General features: G+C 49.2%; 1 protein-coding gene across 6 annotated transcripts in view; it reads left to right on the top strand.

Annotated features, from left to right (window-relative positions):
• The window catches only part of EXOC6B (exocyst complex component 6B), a 231,645-nt gene that overhangs the window by 29,432 nt on the left and 187,861 nt on the right, over positions 1–14,352 (top strand). For all 6 annotated transcript variants that reach the window (XM_072334652.1, XM_072334651.1, XM_072334649.1 and 3 more), the window contains exons 3-6: positions 962–1,009; positions 2,381–2,471; positions 2,616–2,661; positions 5,889–6,093. In XM_072334652.1, the coding sequence (XP_072190753.1) occupies positions 962–1,009; positions 2,381–2,471; positions 2,616–2,661; positions 5,889–6,093 (390 nt within the window). The remainder of the gene's footprint in view (positions 1–961; positions 1,010–2,380; positions 2,472–2,615; positions 2,662–5,888; positions 6,094–14,352) is intronic.

Raw genomic sequence — 14,352 nt, 5'->3', positions numbered from 1 at the left:
GTGGTTGCTCAGTTTTGGTGGCGGATGGAGAGCTCTGCAGCTCTGATGCTGCAGCTGTGAGGAACTTCCATGCGGAGAAATCAGGAGCATTTAGGAGCACTGACCTATGAAGACAAGTTGAGGGAGCTGGGCTTGTTCAGCCTGGAGAATAGAAGGCTGCAGGGTGACCTCATTGCAGCCTTTCTGTACCTGAAGGGAGCCTGTAAACAGGAGGGGAATCAACTCTTTGAAAGGGCAGATAACAGCAGGACAAGGGGGAATGGTTTTGAGGTTGGAGGAGGGAAGGTTTAGGTTGGATATCAGGGGGAAGTTCTTTACTATGAGAGCGGTGAGGTGCTGGAACAGCTGCCCAGAGAGGCTGTGGATGCCCCGTCCATCCCTGGAGGTGTTGAAGGCCAGGTTGGATGGGGCCCTGGGCAGCCTGGGCTGGTATTCAATGTGCTTCTGTGATTCTACGTACTCTTACTGGAAGCAGAGGTCTTCGTTTGACTTGTGGGATGTTATGCTCTTGAATAGACGTGTATATATAAAACAAGTGCCCTTTTGCAATTCACATTGTTGTCCGAGCTCTGTTTCTGGTTTTTGTGTATGGAATGAACAGAACTCCTCCAAACACACACAAACTGGTTCATAAAATTGGATGATGTCAGTGGAAGCCCAACAGCAGGTAAAGGTAGGCCTGAGCACAACAAGAAAGCTCTGAGAGATCCTACAAGGACAAACCTGGAAGTGGCCATTTCCAATGTAAAGCTACACAAAGAGGAGTCTATGGGAGGAAAACAAAGTAGTTTTGTGGCATGTTCATTTGTCCCTGTGAGGCACCTGAACCTGTTTCATGCCATGCAAGGGAATGTCATGTGAAAGGCCGCGTGCTGATGCGTGTGAGCAGTTTCTTCTCATGAAGAGCTTTGTCCTGTTTTACATGTACATGTGCTTTCTCTCTTTCTCACTCTCCCCACAGAACCAAGTGACGGACACCAACCGGAAGCTGCAGAGTGAAGGAAAAGAGGTGTGTGGTTCATTCATTTGGTGTCTTTTTTAGCTTTTCCATAACGTGGCAGTGCTTGGTGGGGGCAAATGACTGGGCATAGGGAATTGCTAAGCATGGCTTGGGTGCCCCAGCACAAGAAAGATGTGGAACTCTTGAAGCGGGTCCAGAGGAGGGAGGGCTATGAAGATGATCAAAGGGCTGGAGAGCCTCTCCTATGAGGAAAGGTTGATGGAAATGGGATTGTTTAGCTTGGAGAAGAGAATTCTCTTGGGAGACCTCATTGTGGCCTTCCAGTACTTGAAGGGAGCAAATAAACAGGAGGAGGAGTGGCTGTTTACAAGGGTGGACAGTGATAGGACAAGGGGGGATGGTTTTAAACTGAGACAGGGGAGGTTTAGGTTGGATCTTAGGAGGAAGCTTTTCACCCAGAGGGTGGTGTCACACTAAAACAGGTTGCCCAAGGAGGCTGTGGATGCCCCATCCCTGCAGGCATTCAAGGCCAGGCTGGATGTGGCTCTGGTCAGCCTGGTCTGGTGGTTGACAACCCTGCACATAGCAGGGGGTTGGAACACAGATGATCCTTGTGGTCCTTTTCAACCCAGGCCATTCTATGATTTTGTGATTCTCTCCTACTAAGTTGCTCTGTGTCAGACTAATTACTTTAATGAAGCTGACAGATAAAAATGCCCCGTGGGGAGGAGGAGGTGATGCGCATCACCCAAACCAAATAAACATACCCATTACCTTGAGTGGAGGATTCTCCTTTACACTCCAGAAGTGTCCTGGCCCAGAGTTTCACAAGGCTTTCACAGACTCCTCCTGGCTTAGAAGTTGGGACCGGATGGCCTCAAAGTGTCCCTCTAACCTCATTTGTTTTGGGATTTCATACACAGTGCGGGCCATACAGAGCTATGGCCTTCCCCTTGGAATGAACCAAACCAAAGAGTTCTCTTTGGTGCGCAACGACAGTCCTTGTTTTTGCCCTTATCCACACGCACAGGTTTTTCTGCCGGAGCGTTCAAAAACCATGATTGGGTTGGGATGGTGAGGATCCCCCGGGGCCACTTCCTGCCTTTTAGAAGAACTAGAAAAAGACAAGCTTGAAAAAGGATGAGATGAATAAAACGGGAAGGGGAAATCATTTGGGGAATTCACAGGACGTGCTGCGAGGCTGCTATTTGGATGGCTTTGGTTTTGCTGCTCGCTTGCTTTGAAATGAGCCAAGGGAATGCTGCTGCTGCGTGATGAAGGACGCAGGGCTCGGGAGCTCCCCACTCCTCAGGGCAGGCTCTGTTCTCCTGCTGCTGTTTGGATGTTCATTTATATCCTCTCTCCGTCTGCTTGCTGTTCTCATTAAGACTTTTTTTCCCCCCCCCCCTTTTTCTGAAGCTGATAATAGCAATGGAAGAGCTGAAGCAATGCCGATTGCAACAGAGGAACATTTCAGCCACGGTTGATAAACTGACGCTGTGTCTTCCCGGTGAGGAGCCCAGAATTGCTCTTTATTTGTTCAGCTGTTGATTTGAATGCGCGTCTCTTTGCTCTGTGTTTCTGTCTCAATACTTCTGTGTTTCTTTCTTTTTTTTTTTTTTTTTTTTTTTTGTTTTTTTGTTTCTCTTTCCAGTTCTGGAGATGTACAGCAAACTGCGAGAGCAAATGAAATCGAAAAGGTAAATTTTTGCATAGCAAAAGTCGTTCTGGAAGGGGCTGAACGGCAGCACCGTTTGGTGCTCGCTTGAATTCAACAAAGAGCTTCTCAATACTCAGCGATCCCATGTCAGCATTGCCACGTTAACAGATCTGATTTCGGCTGGTGTCTTTGTGGCTCAGCCTCCCGTGGTGCAGACCAGACCTCGTTTCGTTCTGTCTTTAGGCTTTCTGATGAAGATGGATGTTTGCTGTTCCTTTTCTTTTTGCCCATGGAAGCTTGCCTTTGGGATGGGCATCCCAAATCAGTGCATGGCTCCGTACTTACTTCTTAACCAAGTGGTGTGCTTGAATAACCAAGGGGTTCTTAACCAAGGGGGTGCCAGAATACAGAACTCATCTAATCTGGGAGAACCCACTGAATGTGAACAGGAGCCAGAGAGCTGAGAAACGCCGAGTAGGGCAATAGGAGAAGGTGGTGAGAAGGCATCCAGCTTACTTTGTGCCAGAAGGCATGGCTCAGAAGAGTGAGCTGGACTGAAAGGACTCAGTGGCTCAGAAATCAGGAGCTATAAATCCAGGGTTTTTCTCACCCCACGTCTCTTGTGATGCTGAGGAATTACAGCCCAGGCATGGCCGGGCTTCTGGGGGCTGGTTTGTTTGAGCAGCACGGGAGTTTGGAGGCCCTGGGGGGTGGCAAACTGGGCATAGAGCAGCTGTTGGGTTGAGGGCAATGGAAAATGTGCTGGGCTCCAGCTGAATGGCACGTGGGTAGGGCGGCCGTGTCCGCTGCCTGCTCTGTGCCTGCCATCCATCATGCACACAATGCAGGAGGAGCCAGATGTTTCCAACAAGGCGATAACTAATTGAATGGGCGGAATGCTACACTTCCCCTCCTGCCTGCACTCATCTCTGTGGTCCTCGGTCCTCAGGAGCATTGGGGGGATATGGATAAGCACCACTCCTGGAAAGCGGGGCTGACTGGAAAGGTGCTGGGGAGCCCGTCAGCTGTGCACGAAGCTCGCTCCCATTCTCTGGATGGCTGAGTGCAGGGCAGGCTGCACTTTGTCCAACTGTTTTCATTCTGTTCATGGGAACAGCGAGGGGTTTATCTGCTGACAGATGTGGGGTGGGGAGCTGGAGCAGATCACAGCACTGTGAACTTTTGAAGGGAATCCATATGCTGCTCAGTTCCCTCATTCTGGGTAGTGTTTCCAGGGTCTGGTTCTAAGAATTGCATCTTTATTTTTTTTCTTCCCCTTATTGGACTGGTTCATTTTGAAACAAATAGAAGCTGAAAGCCACATTTAAGGAATATCTGAACCCGTGGCTTTTTGCTTTTTTTTTCCTCCCTCCTTTTTTGTCTGGATTTGATGGCTTCATTCACCAAACACAGCACAACATATTAAATATTTCTGTGTCTGCACCCGGTCTCACTTATATATCATTTCATCATAGCCAGTGAGGGGTTTGGTTACTGTGTGAGCCTCAGGTTTGGGCTGCAGAGCAGAAAGGTTGGCATTCAGGCTGAACGAACTCAACTCTTCCAAAGGAGACAAGATGTGTTACGTGCTGTTTGCTGTCTGACTGCTATAATGTGATTTCCAACTAGAAGGAGGGAAGATTTAGACTAGATATAAGGAGAAGGTTCATTATAAGGGTGGGCACAGGTTGCCTGGAGAGGCGGTGGGTGCCCCATCCTTGGAGGCATTCAGGTCAGGCTGGTTGGGGCTGTGAGCACTGTTGGAGCTGTGGGTGTTCCCATTCATTGCAGGCAGTGGGACCGATGGCCTGTAGAGATCTGGGTGTGCTCTGCACGTCTCAATGCTGAACTTTGCTTTGCCCCCACGTGCTCCAGGCTCTGGTTTTGGCAGGCAGTCGGGGACCCCATCAATGCACACCCGCTGTTCCCGCAGGCCATGTTGGAGCTGCTTTTGGTTCAACAAACAATGCCTTAAAATACAACAAACCCCCCCAATGCGTGTTTATTCCTCTGGTTTAATTTCTGGCTTTTTGTGTGTTCTGAAGTTTCCCTCCGGAGAGGATTGCATTTTATTGCAAATAACATTTCATATCTCACCCGAATGGAAACGGCTGCCCGGGTTGCTGGGTTAATCCCTTTGATTTCTTGGTTTTTGGGCAATTTTGGGTTAAAATAACTTCCCTTTGGAACTGCCTGGGGTTTAGGCAAGAGCGAGTCTGAGTAGGGATTTGAGTGTCAGCTTATTGCAGTGGCACTTAACGCATTTCTTAGGGCCTTCGGGGTGTAAATGGAAGTGCTTGTGACTGGGATTAACCACGGGCAGTCAGCAGTAGTTGCCTTCATTCACCTGAGAGGGGTCTGTCACTTGGCATTGGTCTTAAATATATTTTATAGGCACTGCTAATGCTTCCAAGGCACTTGGCTGCCAGTCAGGATGGCAACTCCAACTTACAGTCGTAAGGTATTTATCTCTTATGGTGGAGGAATAAGTTACTGTCAGCAAAGCAGAGATCGTGGACAGCAGCAGTCCAGCAGGAGATGGAGAAGGAGGGACCTTGAAGGGGAAGCGTCCTTTGGGCCCTTTATATGGGGTCACACCGAGGTTGTCTTCATCTCTATCTAAATCAAAACGTCCCCTTGGTGGAAAGTGTTTTTTAACAGCGCTCAGCAGCACTTGAACAGCTGGAAGGAAGGTGGGGTCTGGCTGCTTCTATGCACAGGAAAGAAACCTGAGAGCTCTCACATCCAAGACACTTAGAACAGAATAACAAAGCCTCCGTGCTAGGAGCACATACTGCATACCAATTTGTCAGCCTAAGGTACATTGTAGTGTATTCCCCTCTCCATCTTTCTGTCTCATGGCTCTTTGCTGCTAGAGGTTGCAGAACGCAGCAGTGTGTGCCCCATATCTCATATAGCAACCCCATGGCCTGGGGGTGCTCTGGAGACCCCTCCTTTTGGGGAGCTTGTCAGGACAGTGGGACCTGGTGCAGGTGGGTGAGAGCTGCTAATGAGCTCAGTTGGTGCAGTACCTCATTACCCAGCTGGTCCTCATCCGTGCATCACAGCTCTGAGCTGTGACTTTCACAGTGTGCCTTTCTGTTTCAAAAGGAAAAGGGTGTTTTCATGGTTACCTGAATGCAAAGATGTGCATTCCTTTCAACAGAGCCGAAACTGTTAGATCTACTGAAAATGGACACAGTTTTAAAAGGAAGTGGGATAGAAATAGCTCTACTTTTCCTCCATCTGCTTTCTTGCTGTCCCCAGGCACTACCCGGCACTGAAGACCTTGGAGCACCTGGAGCACACCTACCTGCCCCAGGTGAGCCACTACCGCTTCTGCAAGGTGATGGTGGACAACATCCCAAAGCTGCGTGAGGAGATAAAGGAGGTGTCCATGTCAGACCTCAAGGACTTCCTGGAGAGCATCCGGAAGCATTCAGACAAGATTGGGGAGACGGCGATGAAGCAGGTAAGGGCTTGTTCTGTTTGGGGGTAGAAACGTTGGTGCTTCATAGCCAGGTTAAGCTGACTTCTGTCTTATCAACACGAAGGCATTAAAGGCTTCACAATAATTCTCTTCTTAAAAGCGAAACGATGACTGTTTTGTGGTTGTTAGTAGAGCTTAACTTGTGATTTTCGTACTGTTGGAAACTGGTGGTTTGTTCTCAACATCTTCTCCCATCTGCACTTTGTTGAAGGATCCTGCTACCCCACAGGTACCTCATAGTTTGCACTTAGGGATGCTTGCATTGCTGTGCCTGGTGGGAGCTGGAACATTGAGACACCAATGCTGATGTGACAGGTGCGGAGTAATAGAAGTGCATCTCCTGACTGTGCCTTCATTTTTGCCTCTTGTGTCTTAAGCTGATGTTCAGGTATTGGCAGACTTTCCTTGTGACTTGGATTTGCCTAGCAGTAGATAGCTGTGAAAAGTGATCTTGATCTACTGAATGTGCGCGTGCCTGTATTTAAGTGGAATTGCCTGCCCACTGATTCCTTTCATATTCAGGTTTTCCATTTCAATTTGGTGGTGTTACATTCATGGTTGGAAGTACAGGCGGGTTCAGTTCACTTATAAACACTATTCTTTCTGTAAAATTGACTAGCTGTTGCCTTGTTGTCTTCTCAGTCTCTTTCTGTGTTGGGACAACCAACTCTTAACACCACATAGAAGAGATGTGGACAACACAGACTCACAGAAGGGCTTGGGCTGGAAGGTGTACACCATTCTACTCCTTGCAGTTCAACGCTTGTGTTAGCAGTTGTGTTAAATGAAACTGGGTTCTCTGAACCTGCAGAACCCACCCCAGTGTGGGTTGAATGTCCTGCTGCAGTGCCAGACACGCATGGTGTCATCGTGCTGTATTTACCTGGTACAGTGGTTTCTGGACAAAAAAGATGTTTGCAAAACAATAACCCAACAAACAACCAGCCAGACAACTTGTGCATTGTGACATCCAGACTTTGAAGCTAATTATCCTTTGGTTTCTGTGGCTCTGGATGAGAAGGCATAAGTTTCATTTGCTTTTTTGGTGCCCAATTAGTGCAGCAAATGTGCTGCTTTAAGTAAATAAATAGTTCTTTATATCCCATTAAGGATATTCACCAACTATAGAGACATAAGGAGATGCAGATGTGTCCTCTTCCCGTGGTTCCCAGCCTTGCTGTTGTGATGCTGGATGAGAATGGTGCTCAAACCTCATGGCACCACGGCTGTGTTTGGGTAGAGAGGTTCCAGATCCTTTGGCATAGGCAGATCCATGTTGAGAATTTCCCAGTTTTTTTGAGGAGAAACAGAAGGAGGCTGGAAATAAGAAGCCCCCAGGGTTGTGTTTTCTTTCCTCCCATGGCAGCTCCCTGGCTTCTTTTTCCTCTCTGATTTTTGGGCGTTAGGCCATTTCTCTACACTTGGCCTTTTGTCTTTTGTTGCTTATCTCCACTCCTGATGTTTTTAGCTTTCCTTAAGTTCATTATTTGCTCTTCAGCTCATGATAGCTCTTGACTAGGGCTGTGGTCCTTCACTTGGGGAGGGCTGACCACACACATCAGCACAGGTTGGGGGCTGAGCTGCTGGAAAGGAGCTCTGTGGAGAAGGAGCTGGGGGTCCTGCTGGACCAGCACTTGATCAACAGTTGACCACAGGGTGACTGTGAGCCAGTGTTGTGCCCTGGTGCCCAAGAGGTGGCCAGGTGGGAGTGTGGCCCTCTTCCCCTCTGCTATATCCTGGGGTGGGCACATCTGGAACACTGCACCCAGTGCTGAGCTTTCTAGCTCCAGGCAGACTGGGAACTGCTGGGAGAGTCCAGCGGAGGGCTGCAGAGCTGTTGGGGGCCTGGAGCACCTCCCGAGAAGAGAAGATCTTACCAATGCTTGGAAGTGGTGGAAGTGAAGTGGGATAGGGTCAGGCTCTTTTTGGTGGTGCCCATCAACAGGATAAGGGCACCGTGCGCCAACTGGAACACACACAAAATCCATCTGACCATGAGAAAACGCTTCTTGACTTGGAGGTTGGGAGAGCTCTGGCACTGCTGCCCAGAGAGGTGATGGAACCTTCTTCTCTGGAGATACCCAAAACTACTTGGTCAATTGTAAGTAACTTGGTTGGGTGTTGGACTGGGGGGGGGGGGGGGTCTCCAGAGGTCCCTTCCAACTGCTATGGTTCTGTGCTTCAGTTGCAATCGCAGAGCTGGAAATGATGCTGGTATTTCAGCTACGTGCTGGGCTTATTCCTGCAAAGAGCATCACGCTTTGCCTGGAGGATGAAGAGCTCTGAGGAGCCGCAGCTTTGTGAGTCTCTCATTGCATGGGGTCACTTCATGGTGTTCTGCTGAAAGCAAAGGGCAAAGCTTCCCCAGCCAGAGTTACTGCCATTGCTCCTGCACTGCTGGCTATGATTGATGGTGGAGCACAGCTGGCAGGAGGCCTGGAGAGCCGGGGAACAGCAATTGGCAGCTGAATGCATTCGGTTCAAATTAGCATCATTTAAATTCTTTTCAAATTGTTTGATTTCACCAGCGGGAATGGGATCGGGGTTGATACAATAGGGAAAGGAAATGGTGTTTTTGTAACGTTACGGATCTGAAGCCGACGATGACAAAGAGCTGAAAATTTCATTTGGTGATCATCAGAATGAATGTGTCGTGGAGCGCTCGGAGTCGGAAGCGAGGACAAGGATTGCTGGCCAGCCCTGCTCCTGGATGGGAAAACCAATGGGGTGTAGGCAAGTAGGACACGTCGGGGTCAGCTATGTGCAGGAGCAACGCGTGAGAAACCTTATATCCTCTGTGGGCAGCTCATGGGTTCTCAGTGACTCCTTTCTTGGTATTTTTTTCAATCTGAGTTTAATTACCTGTGGTTCCGGGGAGGGGGGGTCTGCTGCATTCCAAATCTTGGGCTTAATTCCACAGTGCTCGAGCAGTTCTGCACATTTGAACTTGTTTTGGACTTTGTCTCCATGAACCTGTGTCTGTGCTTTGGTTTCATTGGTTTTTTTGAGATCTAAGCCCTGGCCTGGCTGGAACAAATTACATCATAGGAACACTTGCTGATGTTCCGTACGTGGTTTTATCATCTGGCTTAATGCCTGATGGTGTGCTACCAAGGGACGTGGTTTAGCGGGGATGTATTGGTGGTAGGTGGGTGGTTGGGTTGGATTGTCTTGGAGGTATTTTCCAAGCTTGGTGATTCAATGAAATATGCAAGGCAGTTCTGATGGCTCTACATGCAAAGTACTGAGGGTGAGTAGTGAATGCTGCTGTGGAGGCTTAAAGAAACCAATGCAAAAGCCATTATTAGATGGAGTTGGTCAGGACAGCCAAAATGTCCCACGTGCCTTTGGGATGGATGGAAGCAAGCCAACGTTTTATAGCCTCAGTAGGATGCGCCATCAAAGCTGATGTTTAATAGGTGGTGGTGTAGGGTAAGTTTCAACAGATGGGTGGGATTCAATGCTTTCCAAAGCTCCACACGCTGCCCTGGGAGATGAGCTGAGCTGAGAACTGCAGACAGTCAGTGGGCATTGTTGGGGTTGGATTGGGAATTGTAGAGCTCTTTTCCAACCTTCATGACTCTGTGATAGTTGTTCCCTATAAGTGCAGGGCCATAGTGAGACATTGAGCACCCGCTGTGTCCCTCGTTGTTTAAGGTATGTCTGGATCCATGTTTAATTCTGACCTTGAGTTGCCTGGGTGGGTGATGATTGCTTTAGGGATGCAAGTTTTCTTTGCAGTTTGGGCTGTGGATGTGAAGGACAGCAGGGGGGACTCAATGTGGATTCAGGCTGATGGCACGTGCTGCAGGAACATGTGAGGGTGGGGAGGAAGTGGTGGATGGGATGGAAAGAATGGAATGGGAGACACAGCATCCCCTGAGCCAGCTTTGAACATGGGGCTCTCCTGCTGCAAGTTGCTTTAGCACCAGCTGGAATTCTTAGGGCGTTTGGTCACTTATCTGTGGGATGATGGTGATAAGTGGAGACGTGGCAGCTGCAGCCTGGTTGGGAAATCCTGTCCCTGTTCTTCACTTTAAATGCAAACACGTGTACACCACCCCAAGCCTCATGAGCTGAGCGGGTCCCTGTGTTGCAGGGGACAGAAGGGCCTTTTGTTACCTCCTCGCCCTGTAGTTTGTGTTGTGTTCTTAATTATCCCCATCTCTGAAACTCGGTGACTTTGTGTCGTCTTCTACAGCACGTGTGGAAATTGTTTTTGCTTTGTGTGGTTGTTTCAGGGTCACTAAAATCTCACTGTATTCCTGTGGGTGCGCTATGCAGGGAGCAACCTTTCAGTGTTTGTCCATGTGCTCCAAAGGTCCCATGTGTGCCTGGTTCCAAACCCAGAACCAGCTGCCACATGGGACGGATCCCCCCAAGGTCACTGTGGTATGCAGAAGATCCCTGCATTCATTCATTCCTTTGTCATCATAGTGTCCCTCCTCTGGACCATTCCCAATACAGCTCCCAGTCTATCTTGCATTGGGGGCCCCAGCACTAGAAAGTCAGGGAGCTGTTGGAGAGGGTTCAGAGGAGGGACATGAAGGATGCAGCACCTCCCCTACAAAGACAGGCTGAGGGAGCTGGGCTTGTTCAACCTGGAGAAGAGAAGGCTGTGGGGTGACTTCACTGCAGCCTTCCAGGACCTAAAGGGAGCCTACAAACAGGACGGGAGTCAAGTGTTTGAAATGATAGACAATGGCAGTACAAGGGGAAATGGTTTTAGGTTGAAGGAGAGAAGATTTAGGTTGGATGCGAGGGGGAAGTTCTTTACAGAGAGAGTGGTGAGGTGCTGGAACAGCTGCCCAGAGAGGCTGTGGATGCCCCATCCATCCCTGGAGGTGTTGAAGGCCAGGTTGGATGGGGCCCTGGGCAGCCTGGGCTGGTATTAAATGGAGAGGTTGGTGGCCCTGCCTGCAGCAGGGAGGTTGGAGCTTCGTGATCCTTGAGGTCCCTTCTAACCCCAGCCATTCTATGATTGTGTTTCATCTGCTCCTTTTTGTGTTGTGTCCTTGGGCTCCCAAGGCACCCCTAGGTCTGAGCTTCCACCCCCATCTCTTCTTCCAAAAAGTGAAATCATGTCTTTTAATAAAAGCAAGGAGAATTTGTAGTCTTGAATGCAGGAAGGGGAGCCTTTAGCAAAGGTCAGGCCAGTGGCTGGGTGTAGGGTGACTATTTACACAAGAGCACTTGGGATGAGCAGATAGTGCATCCCTTCTGGGCAGGTTTGTAAGGCAGAAACTTATTTTCTAGCGAAATTCTGTAATGAGACTTTCCTAATCTTTGCTACTATTGCTTGTCTAGTTGGAATATTAAAGTATTATGAAAGGAAATACGTCTTCCAGGGCTGTTTAGATTGGAAGTCTGATGATCTCAGCTCACAGGTTACGAGGAAGAGGTTCATAAAACAGCCTGTGTGGATGAAGTGGATGAAGCAGAAGGGAAATGGGTGCTGTGCTATGTTGGGGAAGTGATGTACGTGCTGAAAACAGGGCAACCATACGCTGGGCCGGTGTTTTGTAGGGTTGCCTATTAGACTCATTAAATGCTTGAAATCCAAAGGTGTTTCTTGAGAGCAGAATGATGGTGGTGGTAAAGTCTTATGACACTGTTGGGTGGATTTCTTCTAGATGTCTCTGTGCTCTATGGTGGTGGTACAGTGCTTTGCTTGAGCAAACACATCATGTCAGGACCAGATTTCCAACGCTGCTCGGCACTGGAGAGCCCTTCCAATCCTAGAAGCATTAAGATTGGAGAATACATCTAAAATCCTCAACCGATCCCACCATAACCATTGCTCATATCCCCAAAGGCCACATCTCCGTGGTTCTTGGATGCCTACATGGGCAATGACTCCCTGGGCAGCTGTGCTAAAGCATCACCCCTCTGTAGGAGAATCCCAGCATCCAACCTGCCCTTCCTCTGGCATTCGGGTTGCCAGTAATAAGATGAAAACGTGTTTGTAGGGCTGTGTTTGTGCAGCAGAGGCACAGCAGCTCCATTTTCATGGAGCAAGCCTTCCGAGTGAGGCTCCATTGCAAATTGCAAACGGGTGTGTGCCGAAATGACGGAGTGAAATCCATCAGCAGCCCAGGACTTCTTTACTTTCTAAATGTCTTTTATTTTTTTGTTTCAAATAAAGTTCTGCTGACAGGCTCAGGTCGTTTAAGCCTCTCAACATATTCTTCTAATTCGCATATATAGCAAATTTAGACCAGCTTTCATGTGGGGATGAAAATACACCTAAGTTACCCCAGGACTGATTCTGTGCCTGCTCTGGGTCGGATGGAGCAGGAATGGCTCCAGCACTGTTGCATTTGTCCTTGGAGATGCTCAAGAAACATTTAGGTGTTGTACTGTGGGATGTGGTTTAGTGGGAAATATTGGTGATAGGTGGATGGTTGGGCTGGATAATCTTGATCTTCTTTGGTTCAGCAATTGCTTTAATATGGAGAAATGGCTGCTTTATTTCCCTCTGTTCCTTACAAGGCTTTGTGCTCGGATGCTCCAGGTTTGCTGGCTTGGTTGGGGCAGGAACGCTAGCATAGCTCCTTGGGAGGGGAGAAGCTATAGAAAGGGTGCAAGGGAAAGGTGATCTGTGCATGCACCTCTGCTGCCTGCTTGGGGGTTACTCCTAAAGGGTGGAATTTCACTTAGTGATTTTCATTCTTGAGCCCTGCTAGGAACTCTTTGGGAGTTGCTTTTGAAGGAGCTGGGAGAACTGGAGCCTCTTTGCAAAGGTTCCTTGTGCTTCTTGTCCTGCGGACGCCCTCAGCACAGCTACCAACCCCTGTGTTTCCAGTCCTCCTGGTCTCTTCAGCAGCACTGGGTGGCAGAGCTGTCTTAGCAAATGTGAGCAAGAGAGGCCATGCTCGCTCAGGACTGCTGACATCTGGGATTGGGGAGAGTCATAGAACCACAGGATGGCTTGGATTGGAAAGGACCTCAAACGTTATCTGGTTCCAGCTCCCTACTGTGGGCTGATTGCTACCCAACAGATCCACGGAGCCTTAGAATCAGTTAAGTTGAAAGGGACCTCAAAAGGCCATCTGGTTCCCACTCCCTGCAGTGAATGGGGACACCCACAGCTCCATCAGGTGCTCAGAGTCCCGTTTAGCCTGACCAAGTGTCTCCAGGGATGGTGCATCCATCACATCTCCAGGCAGCCTGTGCCAGTGCCTCACTACCCTTATTGTAGAAAACAGTTTCCTTATATCCAGTCAGAATCTTCCCTCTTTTAGCTTAAAACCACTTCCCCTTGTCCTGTTGCTAACAGACCACATAAGAAGTGGCTCTCCTCCTGTTGCTGAGTTCCCTTTAGGTACTGGAAGGCCACAATGAGGCCCCAGCTCCCTCAGCCTGTCCATGTAGGAGAGGTGGTCTAACCTCTGAGCATCCTCGTGTCTCCTCTGGACCCTCTCCAGCAGCTCCTATAGGAAGCAGCGGGCGATGGGATGCAAACAACGCAGCCCTCCTTGCCTTCCACCAGCGAGTTCCAGACGCTGATACTCCCATCTCCACTCTAACCTTTCTCAGTCCCTCTTAACGCCGCTCGTAGTTCTGCTAACCCATAAAACAAGCGTCCTGGGAGTTCTCCTTCGAAGCAGACAGCAGTATAAACAAACACCCCACACCGCTCTCCTCCTCGCGCTGCAGCCTCGAGGAGGAGCCGTGTGCGCAGCTCTGACCCCGCAACCTTTCCTCTGGTTGGCAACGTGCTGGCGTTGACAGTCGGAGTGGTTCAGCCAGAGTTGAAAGATAATTGCTGGAGGAGCAGCGGCCGGGATGGTATGTGTTATTCAGCAGGACCCCCTTGAGGCGAAGCTTTGAATCTGGTGCGCATTTCAAAGCATGTGTTAAACTTTATGTGATACTGATTAAAACGGAGGGCTTGGGGGTGAATTGGCACGGGGCCCCACGGCTGCATCTGCCAAATGACATGCAAAGAAATGTCTTCGCTGCGGCGTGGGGCTGAGCGCTCCACTCGGCAGGATCGGGATCTGGATCTGGAAGGGGAAAGCCTTTGCTGGGGCATTCCTCCTGCATGGTGCACACACATGAGCACTTGCAGGTCCTGAGCGAGCCCTCTGCTCATCTGGTATTTTCATTTAAAGCCTTTTTCTTTACAGACCCATATGGAAATAATAGTTCTCCCCCTCCAACCAACCCCCATCGTGTCCTTCAAGTTTGAGTTTCCACTCAGCAGATGTAAAGAAGTGAGAGGATAACCGGAGGCAG

The sequence above is a fragment of the Excalfactoria chinensis genome, chromosome 4, assembly GCF_039878825.1.
Source record: "Excalfactoria chinensis isolate bCotChi1 chromosome 4, bCotChi1.hap2, whole genome shotgun sequence".
NCBI lineage: Eukaryota > Metazoa > Chordata > Aves > Galliformes > Phasianidae > Excalfactoria > Excalfactoria chinensis.
This window is presented reverse-complemented; position numbering and strand designations above follow the sequence as displayed.